Source organism: Paramormyrops kingsleyae, chromosome 16 (genome assembly GCF_048594095.1).
Source record: "Paramormyrops kingsleyae isolate MSU_618 chromosome 16, PKINGS_0.4, whole genome shotgun sequence".
Taxonomy (NCBI): Eukaryota; Metazoa; Chordata; class Actinopteri; order Osteoglossiformes; family Mormyridae; genus Paramormyrops; species Paramormyrops kingsleyae.
In genome coordinates, this window is record NC_132812.1 from 19,519,199 (window position 1) to 19,534,609 (window position 15,411).

Genomic DNA, 15,411 nt, shown 5'->3' on the forward strand with positions numbered 1-15,411 from the left:
AATTACCTGATATTTTGTCAAAGAAACACTCTGACCTTAGCAAATACCAAATGCATTTTCTGGGGTATAACTTCTGTGTTAGTGCTATCCCAGAGAGACTGCTGCATACAGAGTTCATGATATTTCTGACTGACGCATAAATTCACTCTCAGTCATTGCAATCGGTCCTTTTTTCACCCGTGGAAACTTGAAGATATGAGAGTTCAGGAATTTTATGTTTCTGCGATTGGTATGTGTCATTAATATCCATTTGCCTATTTCATTTACTCTTGATTATAATATAGGGACTTGGTTGTATTTAGAACAAATGCTTTTCTTTTGTAAGTAAAGGCAGGGCACCCTGTTTGGAACTTCACTAAGTACATATAAAGCCAGAAAACCCCGCATTGTGTGTGAATACACTCTTCTGCCTGTGGGTTTAGGTGTTTTAGAGAACATAAGTATTCTTTACACCTTGCGAGAGACATGACCCTTGAAGAGTCAGACAGATAGAGGTCTTTATTGCATCTGTGGTATAGTGCAGAGATAGATTGGCTTAGTTGTGTCATGGCTCTGCCCTGAGACCTTAGACTCTCTCGCCTTTTAAGATTGTATGTGCGTGGAAAGACTCGGCAGAGGATTTCAGAGCCTACAATATCCTGACATCCAGGTCCCGCGTGTGACATGTCCAACCTGTCAACAACACAAGCACTAAAGCCTACAGAACAAAAGGCAAAGTTCACTCTCCAGTTAAGTCTTACATCTTTGCTTGTACTAAATTACTTTATCTTTTGCTTATTACTCAAGATGAACGTTGTATGTTACAATTATTAGATTATTCCGAATTTCTGGATGATACGAATCTTTGTCTTGTCAAACAAAGTAGCAGACAAGCAATACTGCTCTATATACTTGAGAAATAAAATAATAGCAGACATAAGCTGCTAAGGGGTAGAAGAAGACGGAACATAAAAGCAGAGAATCTGACCTGAAGTTAAGCTGTTAAGCTTCTTTGGGATTCCAGCTGCCCATCTTATAGAGAGAATAAAGTGGTAAGATAAGGTTTCTGAACCCTTAAAATTTTTCTGTATTCCTTAATTATTTCCAGTTCATCATTACATACATTGCCCAATGGGGTATCATCTCATTTCTTTAAATATCTGTTTCCTCGCTGGCATTTTGGCCTTGTATGAGTCGCTCGTATTGCAACCACACAGCATTTGAAGTAAAAGTCAGAATCTTGACTTAGCTGTTTCCTTGAGTGTTTTAGGATCGACAAAGTGCTGCATTGCTGCTACTACCCAGAAGTCAGTTCTCTCTCAGTTATTGTGAACTGGGCCCTAAAGTGTCAAAACAGCACGGTATATCAGGATGCTCCTTCCACAGAGCTTCACAGTTAGGATGAGGTTTGACAAACATGTTTTTCATTATGCTAAATATTTGCACTCATCTGTCCAAAGAAGAGCAGATTCTACCTCCTATGCATCTCTAGTACATGTATTTGCAAAGAGTTTGCTGTCTACAGTGGTGTTCTTTTCTGTTATCTGTAAATTATTTACTTATTCTCTTTTATTTATTTGGCACTGCATGAAGCACAGAAGTGAGGATTTCACTGTACAGTATACACTTTACAAAAAGCCTGGAGCTAATAGCTTTCTGGATTATTCTTTGATGTATTTTATTATATATGCATATTTTGGGGGGAATCATAGTTTTACATTAATATGTATTTATTTGACAATACTTGATTATCTTCCGTGCATAGCATTCTTAATTGGTGTTTATGATTTTGGTGTTTGTAGTTAGATGTTTTGCACGATTTCGAGAGCTTTTTTGAGAGATTTTTAAATAGGTGTGGGTCACTTTGGATGAATTTTGCATGGAACTCACCATGGGGGAATATTTATTAGAAAATTGACATAATCCCTCCAAAACCAGGGCAGTCTGCAGCCTGACACAGGAGCTGATGCCACCTGTTATGACCCCAGACATAATTGTCTGTCTGTTCTGCCTCACTGAGTGAGAATGGCTATGGTCTTTGCTCTCCTAGCCCCACCCACCATTATATCATTATACCTTTCTTTCTTGATTAGCCCAATCCCAATTTAGTCTTCTTTCAAAGCTCCACCCACTCAACAGTCCATTCAGCAGGAGGGTGACTATTTTATTTCGCTTTTCATTTCATTAGGTCAAGAGGTTAACCACTAGTTAGTAATGTTTGTGTGGGATCAGTTCCTGAAGCTCTTCTTCCCCTACTCAGTTCAGCTCAGATATACTACATTAACATATGTTATGGTTTCCACATTGGCAAAAAAGGAACACATCCAAGTTCGACATGAGAACGTGGTACAAAGGAAGTACAATGTTTAGTCTTGCTTCTCCTACATTGTTATCATTTCGACCTCTCTAGTATTCTGTGATTAGCACAATATATTGTGTCTGTGCGTTTCATGTACAGTAACTATAGCACTCCTTCTGGGTTAATAGATTTCTGGTCACTCCCTACTTCCAACAAATTGACCAGTTAGATCCCTCCTTTCATAAGAGTATTGTTTTTCGTAATGAAATCGAGTTGTATTAGGTTAGCCTTATCTGTGTTCCCAAGGGTAGATCAGAGAATTTCAATGTACTCTGCAGAACAATATCAGCTGCCACATAGCATCATGTAAATAATCATTGACAAAATAAGGAAAAAAACATATATATATATTTGACATACATATTTTACATTTTTTTCTCCATTAGTGGATGGTTTTATGAAATATCATTGGTTTACCCTTGCAATAACCCATTTGGAAAATCTAAAGCTCTATTTTAGGTGTCTATAACCCCAGCCGAAAAAAAATTCTGAAATTAAATGTTAATAACACATGATCTAGGTTGGCGCCCCATCCTGGGTTGTTCCCTGCCTTGCGCCCATAGCCTCTGGGATGGGCTCCGGACCCCCAAGACCCTGAATAGAGCAAGCGGTTACAGAAATGGATGGATGGATAGATAACACATGATCGTAAAACTTCTAGTAGTGCAGACAAGGTATCAGTCAAGGGATATTTAACATTATCTAGTGAGTAAGAAAGATCACACTGGTAAATGTCAAAATTCATCTCTCTCTCTTACAACAACACAACATTCTTTTTTCATTTAATTTGTGTATTTATAACAGAATTTACTTAAGTTACATCTGCATTTATTGAACTTGCTTATAATGAAATTCTCAATGTTTGAACGGGGGACAATCAGCTGGCAAACAAGCTTAAATATAAATGAAATTGTACAGCTAATGAGAGGTAAAGCCTTCATACTCAAAATAGACAGAAGATCAAACAGCACTGCTTCGGGTGTGAGCTGTCTGATAATAAATAAAATACTAAACGGTTCTAAAATTAGAAATGATGACGCCTTTTGGAAATTATCATTTTAGATGAATGAAAGCATATGGCAGAGAGGTATCTCAGATACAGATCTGAGCTGCATAAGAAAGATATATTTCATAACATTCTGCTTTGTTTCCAACAAAATGCTTTGTGACAAGGACTCTGCTGGTTACAATAACGCAACTTAAAATAATAATTATATATTATTATATGCTTCTATGTCCTTGTTCTTTTTTGCAGAACAAGCTATGAATTGCCAAATTTAGCATTAAGGGTATCAGAGTTTAATGAATAGAATATCTAATAATAAAATTCTCTTACTGCAATAACATGTCAGAATGATTAAGACACTGGTTTGCTATGTGCTGAGACTGACTGACTGATGCAGAACAATGAATGAATTAATTAAAAAAGAACAAAAAAAAGTCTACCAACAAAAACGTCATGATGTGGGCCTGTATTCAAATTACACAGCATTTCAAGTAAAAGTCAGAGCTCTGATCATCTGATGTCATGGGATGTGGATTCAATTCATCCTAAAGATCACCACATTGTTTTATATTCCAGCCATGTCAAATAATTTTAGCCAACAAGAAGATGGAGATGAGGGGAAAAGTCCATAGCTTTACGTAACTGCTACTGCACAATGCGTAATAGATTTTAAAGAAAGTGTCAGGTATACAGCATTAATCACCAACTACTGCCAGAGCTCAGACTTAATGGACAATTAAAGTAAAATTAGGAGATCAGTTAGAACTACTTATCCAGACAGTTTGCATGAGTTGTTCAGATGTGGAGAGGCTCAAAATTACTGTGAGTCTGGTTCCTGAAGCAGTTCTTGGTCAAATAATGGATGGATGACAGATAGATTGCTAGATCTGATGCTATCAGTCTGGGCATTTTCTTTTGAAAAGGTCTTTTATAATTTCATCTGAAAATGCACAGTAATTAATTTTTCCGCAAACATCAGCTTTCAAAAAAACATATATTAAAGTAGTACGACATAAACATGTGTTCTTACTCTATTCATCCATCTGTGCCTGACATTGAAGGTTATGATAGTATTAATATAATATTTGTTTTACTTTATTCCTTTTCAGACTACGGCATTTGCTTTAGCAAATGCATGGTTTTTGTTCTCATGACCGACGTTAAATTCCATGTAGAATTGTAGATTAAATAAAACTCTAATAAATGAACATGTTCACCTGGCGCGACTGCTGTATAATAATAAAATAAGTCATAAACGCAGCAGAGTGACTCACTAGGCGGCAGTGAACTCCCGCCTCCGTCGCCGCGTGTCTGTCTCCTGTCACCTGCCTTTGTTTGTGGTGCTGACTTGTTCTCCTTCTGTTCACAGGAGTTTCCTCCAGGTACTGCGGTACTCCAAAACGGCCCGTGGTGTGTAACTGTGTGTGTACGGTGCGATGGACTTGCACCCCCACTAAAGTGCACCGCTCTCTGCCCTATGCTTCCCGCAACAGGCTCAAAGGTGACCGTGAGCATGCACTCCCTGGAATAGTGGTTATAGAAAATACATAGATAACACAGTTAAAAAAATAATATAATATCGGAGTGACATATTATCAATCATATGACAGAAATACATTACTGCTAAACATACGTAACCTTACTAAATCTCTGTCTACGGTAATATAGCATATTTTTGTCTTAAATGAAACAAAAACACAAATTACTAAAAGTGCTAGGGAAGTAGAGATTTTTTCGTATGTAAAACTTTCGCACACTTCCGAATAAAGTTCAGTGCCAATGATAAAAGAAAACATAGTTGTAATGCTTACATTAATGAAAACTCCGTATGTAACCCACAGGCGTCAGGTCGCCCCCCCCCCCCCCCCCCCCCCCACTGTGCTCCATTAATGGTTTGTGGAAGAGAGTTATGGGGAATTCAGAACACGCTTTCCTGTTACACAGCCAGGCACCCCCCCTCACCATCATATAGCATCTCCTGCTAATGCTGGGGTGCCTACAGGGCTCTGAGTGCTGAATTACACCTCCTTTAGGCCAGATCCCCCGCTCTACAAACCCTTCTGCCAGTACATTGAACAGAAGAATATTTTTTTACTTAATCACACCGTCTATGGAAGAATTCCAAAATGTCGTATTATTAGAGTCGATTGAATCCAGGTGGTTCATCACAATTTACACAAGGGCCTTTCAGTCCTATAAACGACATAGGCGGCCGCCTAGGGCGCCACCTTCAGTACTATGTGACTGTCACTCTTTATATCTTGGTCTGACATCTAGTCTCTGGACCTAAATTACCCACCTCTGCCTAGGGATCCACATCGACTAGGTCAGGTCCTGCAAACCAGCCATTTAAAGAAAGTGGAAAGCAGACAGACAGATTTTCTAAACAAAATTTTCATGGAATTAGGAAGATAATTATGGTAAAGCATTTTTTAGGTTATGTGGAATATTAACTCAGTAATTATCACAGGGGGTGTCTATTTGGGAATTTTTTCCCTTCGGCAGATGGTGATTACATTAAAGCCGGCGCGCTACTGAGAGCAGCAACAGTTACAGCAGAGCCATCACAGAGGCAGGGGACTCGTAAGCAGTTAGCCGGCGGACCGTCACATGTCCCATGGCTGAAACTCTGCGACGGGTCACGACAGGGCAGCCATGCATGACGCGTCGCCGTATACATCAGTGCAAGGGCACAGCGGAGACAACGCCGTGCCAGGGGGGATCACAAAGCAGCAAATACACACATCGACTGAGAAAGGACAGCGCGTTCTTCCCTGTGCGAACAATTCAGCTTCTGCAACATCTGTTATTACATCAGATATTACAAACCTCACTGTGCACGCCGCTTCATAATTTGAGCATTCACAAAACAGCTTATTTTTAAACACATTAATGTTGATTGTGTTCGCTTTCCCGCATTCCATTACGGTCCGCACATGGCTGTAAATTCGGACTCTTGATTAGACGCTACATTTGCCGTGGATGCAGACGGTCGCGGTCAGCGCATGCGTGATGATGTTCCACCAGACCAGCAGGGGGCAGATGTATTGCAACAGACGTACATATACGCAGTGTGATGAAATGGGGAAACTTTTACGAACAGTTCTAAAGTGGTTACTAGGCTTGGATGATGTTTATTACAGTAATTCAGTGTACCGACCCCCTACCTCGCTCGCCGAATTTTATTGCCAAAATTTCTAAATGCTGGGATAGCATTGCTTTCGAAAATGCCATCAAATGTGCCAACAAGCTGAATATGGCAGAGATAGCTGATCTTTGTTTCTGTGCCATTTTGCGACTTTACATGCAGATTCTCTACACTGTGCAAAGTTGTTTGTTTTTAACTGTCACTTGAAAAATACCTCTTGCTGTTTTTGTTTTCTTAAGTAGAGCATTTGTACTTTTCTGTAAACTGTGTGTTTTGGCCCAGCTAATTGCTGAACTGATCACCAAATCACATTCACATATCACAATGATTGTTTTTTGCAGCCTATACCCAATAATATATTAATATGAGCGACCTAATACAGAGTGTAACCACCCTTTGCCTTCACGGCAAGTTCAGTCCTACTTGGAGTGCTGTCAAGTCCTGAACAGTATACAGTGGGATATTGGAAGTAAATCCTCCACTTCTCTGAGGGATAAAGGAGACGGAAATGTATTTTACACTTTCTGCTCTATAAGTTCTCATAAATGTTCAATGGTGCTTAGATTTTGTGATTGGCGAGGCCACGGACGGTGTCTAACTTCATTCTGGTGTTCATAAAACCACTCCGGAATATTTTTAGCAGTCTGGGTATGAGGGTATGAACCCCTTGGTACACGGGAACAGCATGAAGGAACAGCCTCATATTCACTGGCTGTTATATGACCATGCAGAGCAATCATTGAATCTAATAACTTCTCCAAGATGGCTGATTCTGTTCTGAGGTCATTTCTGAGGCCACACTTTTTCACTAATGCACCTGAAAATCAGGCACTGAATCCTTGGCTTCTTCAGAACCGGTAGTTGCCTCAAGTTACTTTCAAAACTCACGTATCAAAGTGCTGGTTTTCAAACCGCTTTTAAAGCTGACACATTCTGCTAATTACCTTTAAACCTAATATGACTCACCTTTGCAGCTGCATTTGTGATTGTGATTTAGTTACTTCAAAGTTAAAGTCCTCCTTCATGTTCCACTCCCTATGTATATATGATATATTATGTGTTTTAATATTATTTTTCTATATTACAAGAGAATTTTATTCAAAATAACTTAAAACCTGAACATTGTATACTGAAGACGTTTTCTGTATCTGAACATTTCAGATAGAAAGATTATACCAAGATTATACCACCTGTATCTGAATAGTTACTGAAATGTTAAAAGGATATGCATCTGTAAGGTGGAACAGAGGAACCCTCACATCTTTTCTCATTCCCCATGTTGTCTCAGTTTGCTTAGCAAGACATCTGCAACATGAGAACGGAACACTGGTATGTGTCATAACATCAGGGCAAAACAAGCAGCCAAACAGCTCACATCGGCTCCATCAATTGACTGCATGTCTCTCAAAGCCTACAGTGAGTCTTTATTCTTTAACCCAATTTAAAATAATTGGCACAAAAAATCAATATCCATCCAGTCTTGACAGGCATTAATAACTTCTCACATCATGAGAATAATTAATCTATATTAATATACTGATATGTACAGCATTTTTTTCATCGCCACAAGACACGTCGGTAAATTTTAAATGGCTGGTTTATTTATTTGCTTTTCTTATTTTCTAAGACATTTTCACCAATCAGCCATAGTACAACAAACAAGAACCTTAGGGGTCAAAACATCGATCACTTAGTTGTGTAAATAAAAGTTTAATTACGTTCCGGGAATAGCCATTCAGACATATTTTCACCCTCAAGACAAAACAGCCTAAGGTCTTAGGACGTACTAACACACACACACACACACACACACACACACACTCACACACACACACACACACGTATATAACTGAACATGTTATATGCATGCCAAGCATTTGAAAGGATGATAATGTAAGTTATAAAAAACGTACACTGGCTGAGTGCAGTCGAGAGAATAAATGGACGATCGGAAGGAGTGTCTGCACTGGCAGAGCAAAGGAGATTCAATGAACAGTGGAAAACATGGTGTGGAAAATTCATTACAGCATTTGAAATACTCAGATATAGGAGTCATGACTCCATCATAATCTCCGAATCGTCACAATGCCTCCATTGACACTCCATTGCTGCAAAGCTACTGGAAGCAGAGAGACGTGCTTCACCAGTCGCATCAAGGCAGTGGGCCAGATTCTTTGCCTACTGCATGGAGACGAGATGATAATGGAAAAGGTGTCTTGTGAGAGAGATCTGATGGTCATTCCCACCATTTTAGAGTAAAATAAGTTAATGTGTATGTTGCCTCCTTTAAGGATTTAGAGCCTGGAGGGACTGTATTACATTCCCCCCCCCCCCCCAATCAGACTACGTATTTGGGCAGCTTAAAATAGGCAATGATGGCTGTTCATTTAAATTATTATAATAATGATAATAATTTTAAAATATATAATAATTGGTAGTATTAATAATAACAACAATAAAAATAAAGCTATTTCAAAAATATAAGATCACAAGATTTTGTATTTTTAAATTATTGCCTACAATTTTATAAATAACTTTTGCCTCCCTCTTCTCATACACCAAAATAATTCGTTAATACATGTGTACAACTATACAAGTCAAAATAAGCAATAAAAATAGAGGGAGACATATAATTTTACATATACTACACGATCTGTAGCTGTATGAGATTTTTTTTCCCTGCAATTAGTAAGCTTTTGACTGTAAGTAAATGTTCATGTAAAGCAGAAATGTGGTGCAGGCTTATATTATCACCTTAACCATTACATCATTTCAGAATTTTAAATTTAAATTTCTGCGAAAAGCTAACGCAATAAATTGATTCTGGCCTTTATTCTTTCTTTCTTCACTAGTGGAGATGCAACAGCGACCCCACCAGCTCAGTTAGCCAAATATTGATTGTAATACCTGCCAACGGCTTGTAATAAGACTGTCAACAAACACATGTAATAATGGACCTGTAATTATTTCACATCAGCCTAGATTGTTGTCATTCCTTCGCCATTTCTCGCGATTTGAACGCAATCACATGCTTGAGAAAAAAATTACAACACATGCGGCTAACAGTAGCCTTTTGCGTGATATTAAAATTATGAACAGTATCACATATTCGGAGACAGTTGTGTAGTTTCAAAGTTTTATTTTGAAAAAATATGCCATTATAAAACCCTCAGATATGTAGCTCGGGACTAGCCCCGAAGTAAACCTATTAACACGTTGTCACAGAGCATTCTTCTATGATTGCCTTTGCAGGATAAGCAAGTGAGCGTGTTAATCGGTCATGCTGATTTGCACCCGTATCTCTGAAAATTTACCACTTGAGAAACTTACTACTAAGGAGAACACATTTAACATTCAGAAGGAGATGATTTGGCACATATCTAAGGTCTGATCTAAATATAAATAATCCAGGTAGCAAATGACAACTAATAAAAAGCAAAATAAAATAATAAATAATAAAAATAAAAAAAACATGCAGAACATCTAGATTTTTCCCAATAGGCTATCGTTGTTTTGTTAACAGTTTAAAACATCAAATACAAATCGTTACAGAATATTCACAAAAAAAATAGAGAAATGGCACTTTTAATATATATTTATGTATTTTATGTATATATTTATACCATTAAAGAACGGGTCAAATGCTTTTGCCATTATTACGGACCTCATTGGTGTGTTGAGACTTTGCGGTTCATGCATGTATGATACAGCAATTTATGTACATTACATTCATGCGCCCGTGCAGCTTTTTTCTGACCGAGTTCCTTTCTCAGATGTTCAGTCTGATGGCCAATACCTGCATTGTATATTGTCAATGGCTACATATATTACAGTTGGTTCATTAACAGATATTCACAGACAATTGTCTGCAGAAGCGAACATGAATACAATATATCCGACAGAGGGAAGATTTTAACATCGGTGATCAGTTGTCTGCACGAACATCACAGAGTGCTGTGTTTTTTTTTCTTCTTAATTCATCCTCAGTCCGTATTACTAGTCGGAGAGCGAGTGGGAAGCACAGTCAAAAGCCCTGTGGGCTCCATCTGTGCGGTAAGGCCCGTTATGCCAGTACGAGTCGCATACTGTCTGCAAAGAATTGATCTCGGACGCCGAGGAGTTTCCTTCTCTTCGCTTTGATCGCCTGCGATTCCGCAAGATAAAAACGAGCATCCCTACAACCGTGAACGCAGACGTGACAAAAACAAGCAAGAGTCCGGGAACTAACACTGAGATGGAGACTCTGCTGGGCTCCAGATACGAGTTAGAGCGTGTCGCAGTATCTGCGGAGAAAGTGCTGTTTTTGCCTAAGGACGCAGATGGGGATTTGTCGTAAAGTTGCGGGCACAACAGATCGTTTCGCAGTTGTCGGAAGTCCTTTTTCCAAAACTCTTCCGGCGATTCACATTTGAGATCACTCACGATGACGTCCGAGCCGATCTTCTCGCTCCATTGTTTGAATGCAACAATGTTGCAAGAGCATTCCCACGGATTGCCGTGCAGATCAATTTGTATAACTGATGTAAGTTGATCTAAAACGCCGGCAACCGGAAGAAATGTAAAATAATTGTTGTGCAGACTTATTCGTGACAAAGAGACTCCATTAAAAATATCCACGGGCAAGGATTTTAATAAGTTATTGTTGAGGAATAGGACCCTTAGACTGGGCATTGTATTGAAGGTCCCTGCCATCACAAGTTGTATTTCGTTATATTCCAGACTCAGATATTCCAGATTTTGCAATCCAAGAAACATTTCCATGCTGAGGGTATCCAGGTAGTTCTTGTCCATGTACAGCCATCTTAATGCGCCGAGATTCTGAAATGTGCCGTTTTCAATTACTCGTATATTGTTTACTCCCAAATCAAGAAGGATCAGATTTTTCTGATCGTTGAAGTAGTTCTTTTTAACAGAGTGGATGTTGTTGTCTCTTAGATTTAACTCCTGAACGTTTTGGGGTTTGGGTTTCAAATTATTCAGGCTTTCGATGTTTTTCCCCTCGCAGCTCACCTTCAGACCCTGTCTGGACTCGGGCAATCTACAGCTACAAGAGACTGGGCAGGATGCGTTGAGTATTTGCTCAGTTCTCAAGTTAACAGTAGTCATAGCAGTGGGTTTGGTTTTGATCTGCCAGTTTTCCCGTGATTTTGAGCGCCTCTTATGCTTGGACGGAGCAGTCGGGCTCTCGGCTGCACCGTTTATTTTAATAGGCGTTGAAACCGGTCCAGATTGCTGCGTAGGGGGTGCCGCCAAACTGGAGTCAACCTCGAACGTTGAAGGGCAGAGGTCCATTTCTGATGTCTCGTTCAAGTCGTTTCCCTGTAGTCTAGTTGGAGCTTCGCAAACCACCCTTCCGATCAAGGCATTGCGTGGTATATTTTCCAGCCATTCCTTCAGGGGAATGAGATCACAGTTGCAGTCCCAGGGGTTATCCTCCAATAAAACCTCGGCGATGCCCGGTATTTGTTCAAGGACCCCCTCATACGGAAGCGTTTTAATTCGATTTCCACGCAGGTCCAGGTGAGTTATTGGCACATTTTGAAACACGCTAATGGGAAGCGTGCTGATGAGGTTATCGTTTAAGATCAAAACCTCAAGTTTATTCAAGTCCCTAAACACAGTCGGCTCGATATCGCGAAGAAGATTGAAATCGGCTTGTAAATATTCCAGGTCATCCAAGCCCAAAAACGTGTTCTTTTTGAAAGATCGTATTTTGTTGTTATTTATGTGTAGTCGCTTGACAAGCTGCAGACCCAAAAACGCTCCTGGAACGATGTCGTGCAAACCATTGTTTTCCAAATGCAAGCTAACGGCATTGTAGAAGTTAGCAAACTCGTTGGGAAATAGTCTGGACAACGAATTCCCATGCAGTAATAAGTGATAAAACTGAGAACTGGGACCAGCCAAATGATGCAGATTAGAAAAGCTCCTTTTTTCGCAGTCGATATGCAGATCTCCTTCTATATCATTACAGGAACATATCTGCTCTTTACAAATGTCCCTTGTAATATTTCCACTAGCAACACAAAGAGCCGCCTTCAGTAGCAAAATCCAAAGCAACATTTTTACCGCAATTCATTCCCGATTTCAAGACATGAATGCAATTAACAAATGAACAAATCGGCTTGGGAATGTAAAATCATCCACCAGAGACAGAGGAAAGCAGTCAGTGAATTCGCTCATTCCTATTTCGCCTTCTGTATATCCAGACCAGTAGTGTTAACTGCCCACCAAATTCTTTACAGTAAACGCAATCTTCTAATGGGAAACTCCGGCACATTTTTTAAACGAGTGAAAGACAACATGGCACAACATCAAGCGGCGCATTGTGCTTTTAGTTCAATAATGACTGACCTTGCAATTTTTTATGAATCCGGGGTTTTCTTTGCAGTGCGTCGCTTTCAACCGCGCCGTCCCTTTCGCCCGAGGTTCCGAAATCACGCCCAGGCACCGACATTTACAGGCGATGTCAACCAACTGGAAGATTTCCGCAATCCACTCGTCCTTCCCAGCGCTTTCCCCCGTCTACACTCCTGTCTTATTGTGTTTCTGAATTACAAACGGTGTTACTAAGAGGCTCTGCCTGTTCTGCCGGGCTGCTCAGTGGAAGATCTTACACCCTCTGCTGAGCTGCAGTGGCAAAAATCCGACTGCTGGGGGATGCTAGAGAAAACGAAAAAAAATAATAAAATAAAAAAAAAATCTAAACAGTGAGCAAGCGTTAGAAATTGGTTTCCAGTTCTGACGTTCATTCCGAACGTATTGATTTTATTGGGGTATGTTTTCTGGATCCACCTTTTGTCTGCTACTGTTAAGATTTCTAGTTCTTTCGACTATCTTGTGAATATTTCATTGCGTTAGTCGATTACATAAAGCATCAGGTATAGCTGGTGTTTGGTTGTCCAAGAGGAAATTAATTTTCAATTCGAGACACAGATACATGAAAAATGCTTGGTGCGTCTTGCATAAAGGTAGCCTACTGTTTCTGTGGGACATGTTTTCCTGTTACTTTACGAACCGCATCTTAATAATAATAATAATAATAACAACAATAATAACGGTGAAGTGATTCGCGATTAACTCTGTCATCGCGAATTTATATCAAAGCATAGCACATACACGTACACAGCATCTATTCAACTTAAGCACATATAATAAATAGTCAATGGAGATTCTGGCTTTGACTTATGATGAAATCCAGGTCAAGGGTTATCCTAAGGAGTGGTATATGTAATCTGCACGTGCAAAATGGCTGTTATCCATTACAGCGAAGTCCCACCAACTAAATCAATCAATGAAAATGCCGTTAGGAAGAAGTGGCAGCGAAATACCACAGTTAGGCCATGTTATACAAGGACAAATATTAATGACAACCAGCACAAACAGAAATTTAGGCATCTTCCACACAAAAAGGGCTTCTGCTATTTTTTTGGCTTGAATTTAGCTTGTAATTTCTCTCAAGTGAAATTATGTACCGACAAGTAAAAACCGCTCTAGGCAACCTTGACACAAAGTACTGCTTCCATTTTTTAAAGTCTGTACAAAGATCAGCATATTTGAATTCCTCCATTTTATTATGAAAAAAATAAAAGTTGCTGAAAGTCCACAGAAATCTACTTACAAACAAGTGCTGTGACCTGTGGTAGCAGTATGTCTGATCAGTCCATTGAACATTCTTTTATCGGATTTTGCAGTGGTTTGTTTAAGAAGATGCTGCATCAGAGAGCGAGACAGTCCTATTAAATGACTTTACATGATCAACAATGGAAACAGTCGTCTAATTTAATAGGTGGCTGATGGACTGCAAGCAGTGTTTTCTGAGCCAGTGGCCTGAATTCTAATCATTATTTTTTTGACACAGGCATTATAATGGGTTATTCAAAGTGGGATCTCTCTTCCTTCTACTATTCATATGTTATGTGATTCATCAGATATATACGTTTAAATAATTCCATTACACGAGCAATGGAAAGTCAGACCATCTCCTGTTTCCTCCTGTTTTACTGGTGATTGGCTCAAACTAAAGGAGGGGAGCTAGTAAAGTACCTGTATAAGGAAAAGTTTTTTGTTTTTTTTTGGAAGTACTCTAATTGCTGTACTGTTATGAATACTATTGTAGTTTATTCATGAATTGAATTTGTGTATACATAGTGTATATACAGAAGATAATGCACTATATGGACCCAAGTATTGGGACACCTGTCCATTACACCTACAGGAAGTTTTATGACATCACATTCTAAACCCATGGGAATCAAAATGGGGTTGGTCCCCCCTTTGCAGCTGTAGCAGCTGCCACTCTTCTGGGGAGGCTTTCCACAAATATTTTGAGTGTGTCTGTGAGAATTTTTGCGAGGTCAGGCGCTGATGTTGGACGTGAAGGCCTGGCTCTCAATCTCCATTCTAGTTCATCCCAAAGGTGTTTGATGCGGTTGAGATCAGGGCTCCATTAGAGCCAGATTCATCCAACCATGTCTTTATGGACCTTGCATTGTGCACTGGGGCACAGTCGTACTGGAACAGAAAATGGCCTTCCCCAAACTGTTCCCACAAAGTTTGAAGCATAGAATTGTCCAAAATGTCTTGGTATGCTGAAGTATTAAGAGTTCCCTTCACTGAAACTAACGGGTCTAGCCCAGCCCCTGAAAAACACCCCCATACCATTATCCCTACTCCACCAAACCTTACATTTGCCCCAATGCAGTCAGGCAGGTAACGTTCTCCTGGTATCCATCAATCACAAACTTGTCCATCAGACTGCCAGACAGACAAGCATGATTCGTTACTCTACAGTTTCCACTGCTCCAGAGTGCAGTGGTGGCGTGTTTTACAGCACTCCATCCGATGCTTGGCACTGCGACGGTCCATAACAGGGACCATACACATACGCAACAAGAAATGATGAGATGACAGTTAGCC

General features: G+C 39.6%; 1 protein-coding gene across 1 annotated transcript; it reads right to left on the reverse strand.

Annotated features, from left to right (window-relative positions):
- Positions 1–9,611: 9,611 nt before the first annotated feature.
- Positions 9,612–13,328, reverse strand: LOC111834119 (SLIT and NTRK-like protein 1). The gene has a single exon (XM_023793079.2). The coding sequence runs from the start codon at positions 12,553–12,555 to the stop codon at positions 10,489–10,491; it is 2,067 nt and encodes a 688-aa protein (XP_023648847.1). The 5' UTR covers positions 12,556–13,328; the 3' UTR covers positions 9,612–10,488.
- Positions 13,329–15,411: the final 2,083 nt, after the last annotated feature.

What these genes read in the sequence shown, in the direction of transcription:
- LOC111834119 (XM_023793079.2), bottom strand. Translation starts at nt 12,555, where the DNA reads ATGTTGCTTTGGATTTTGCTACTGAAGGCGGCTCTTTGTGTTGCTAGT.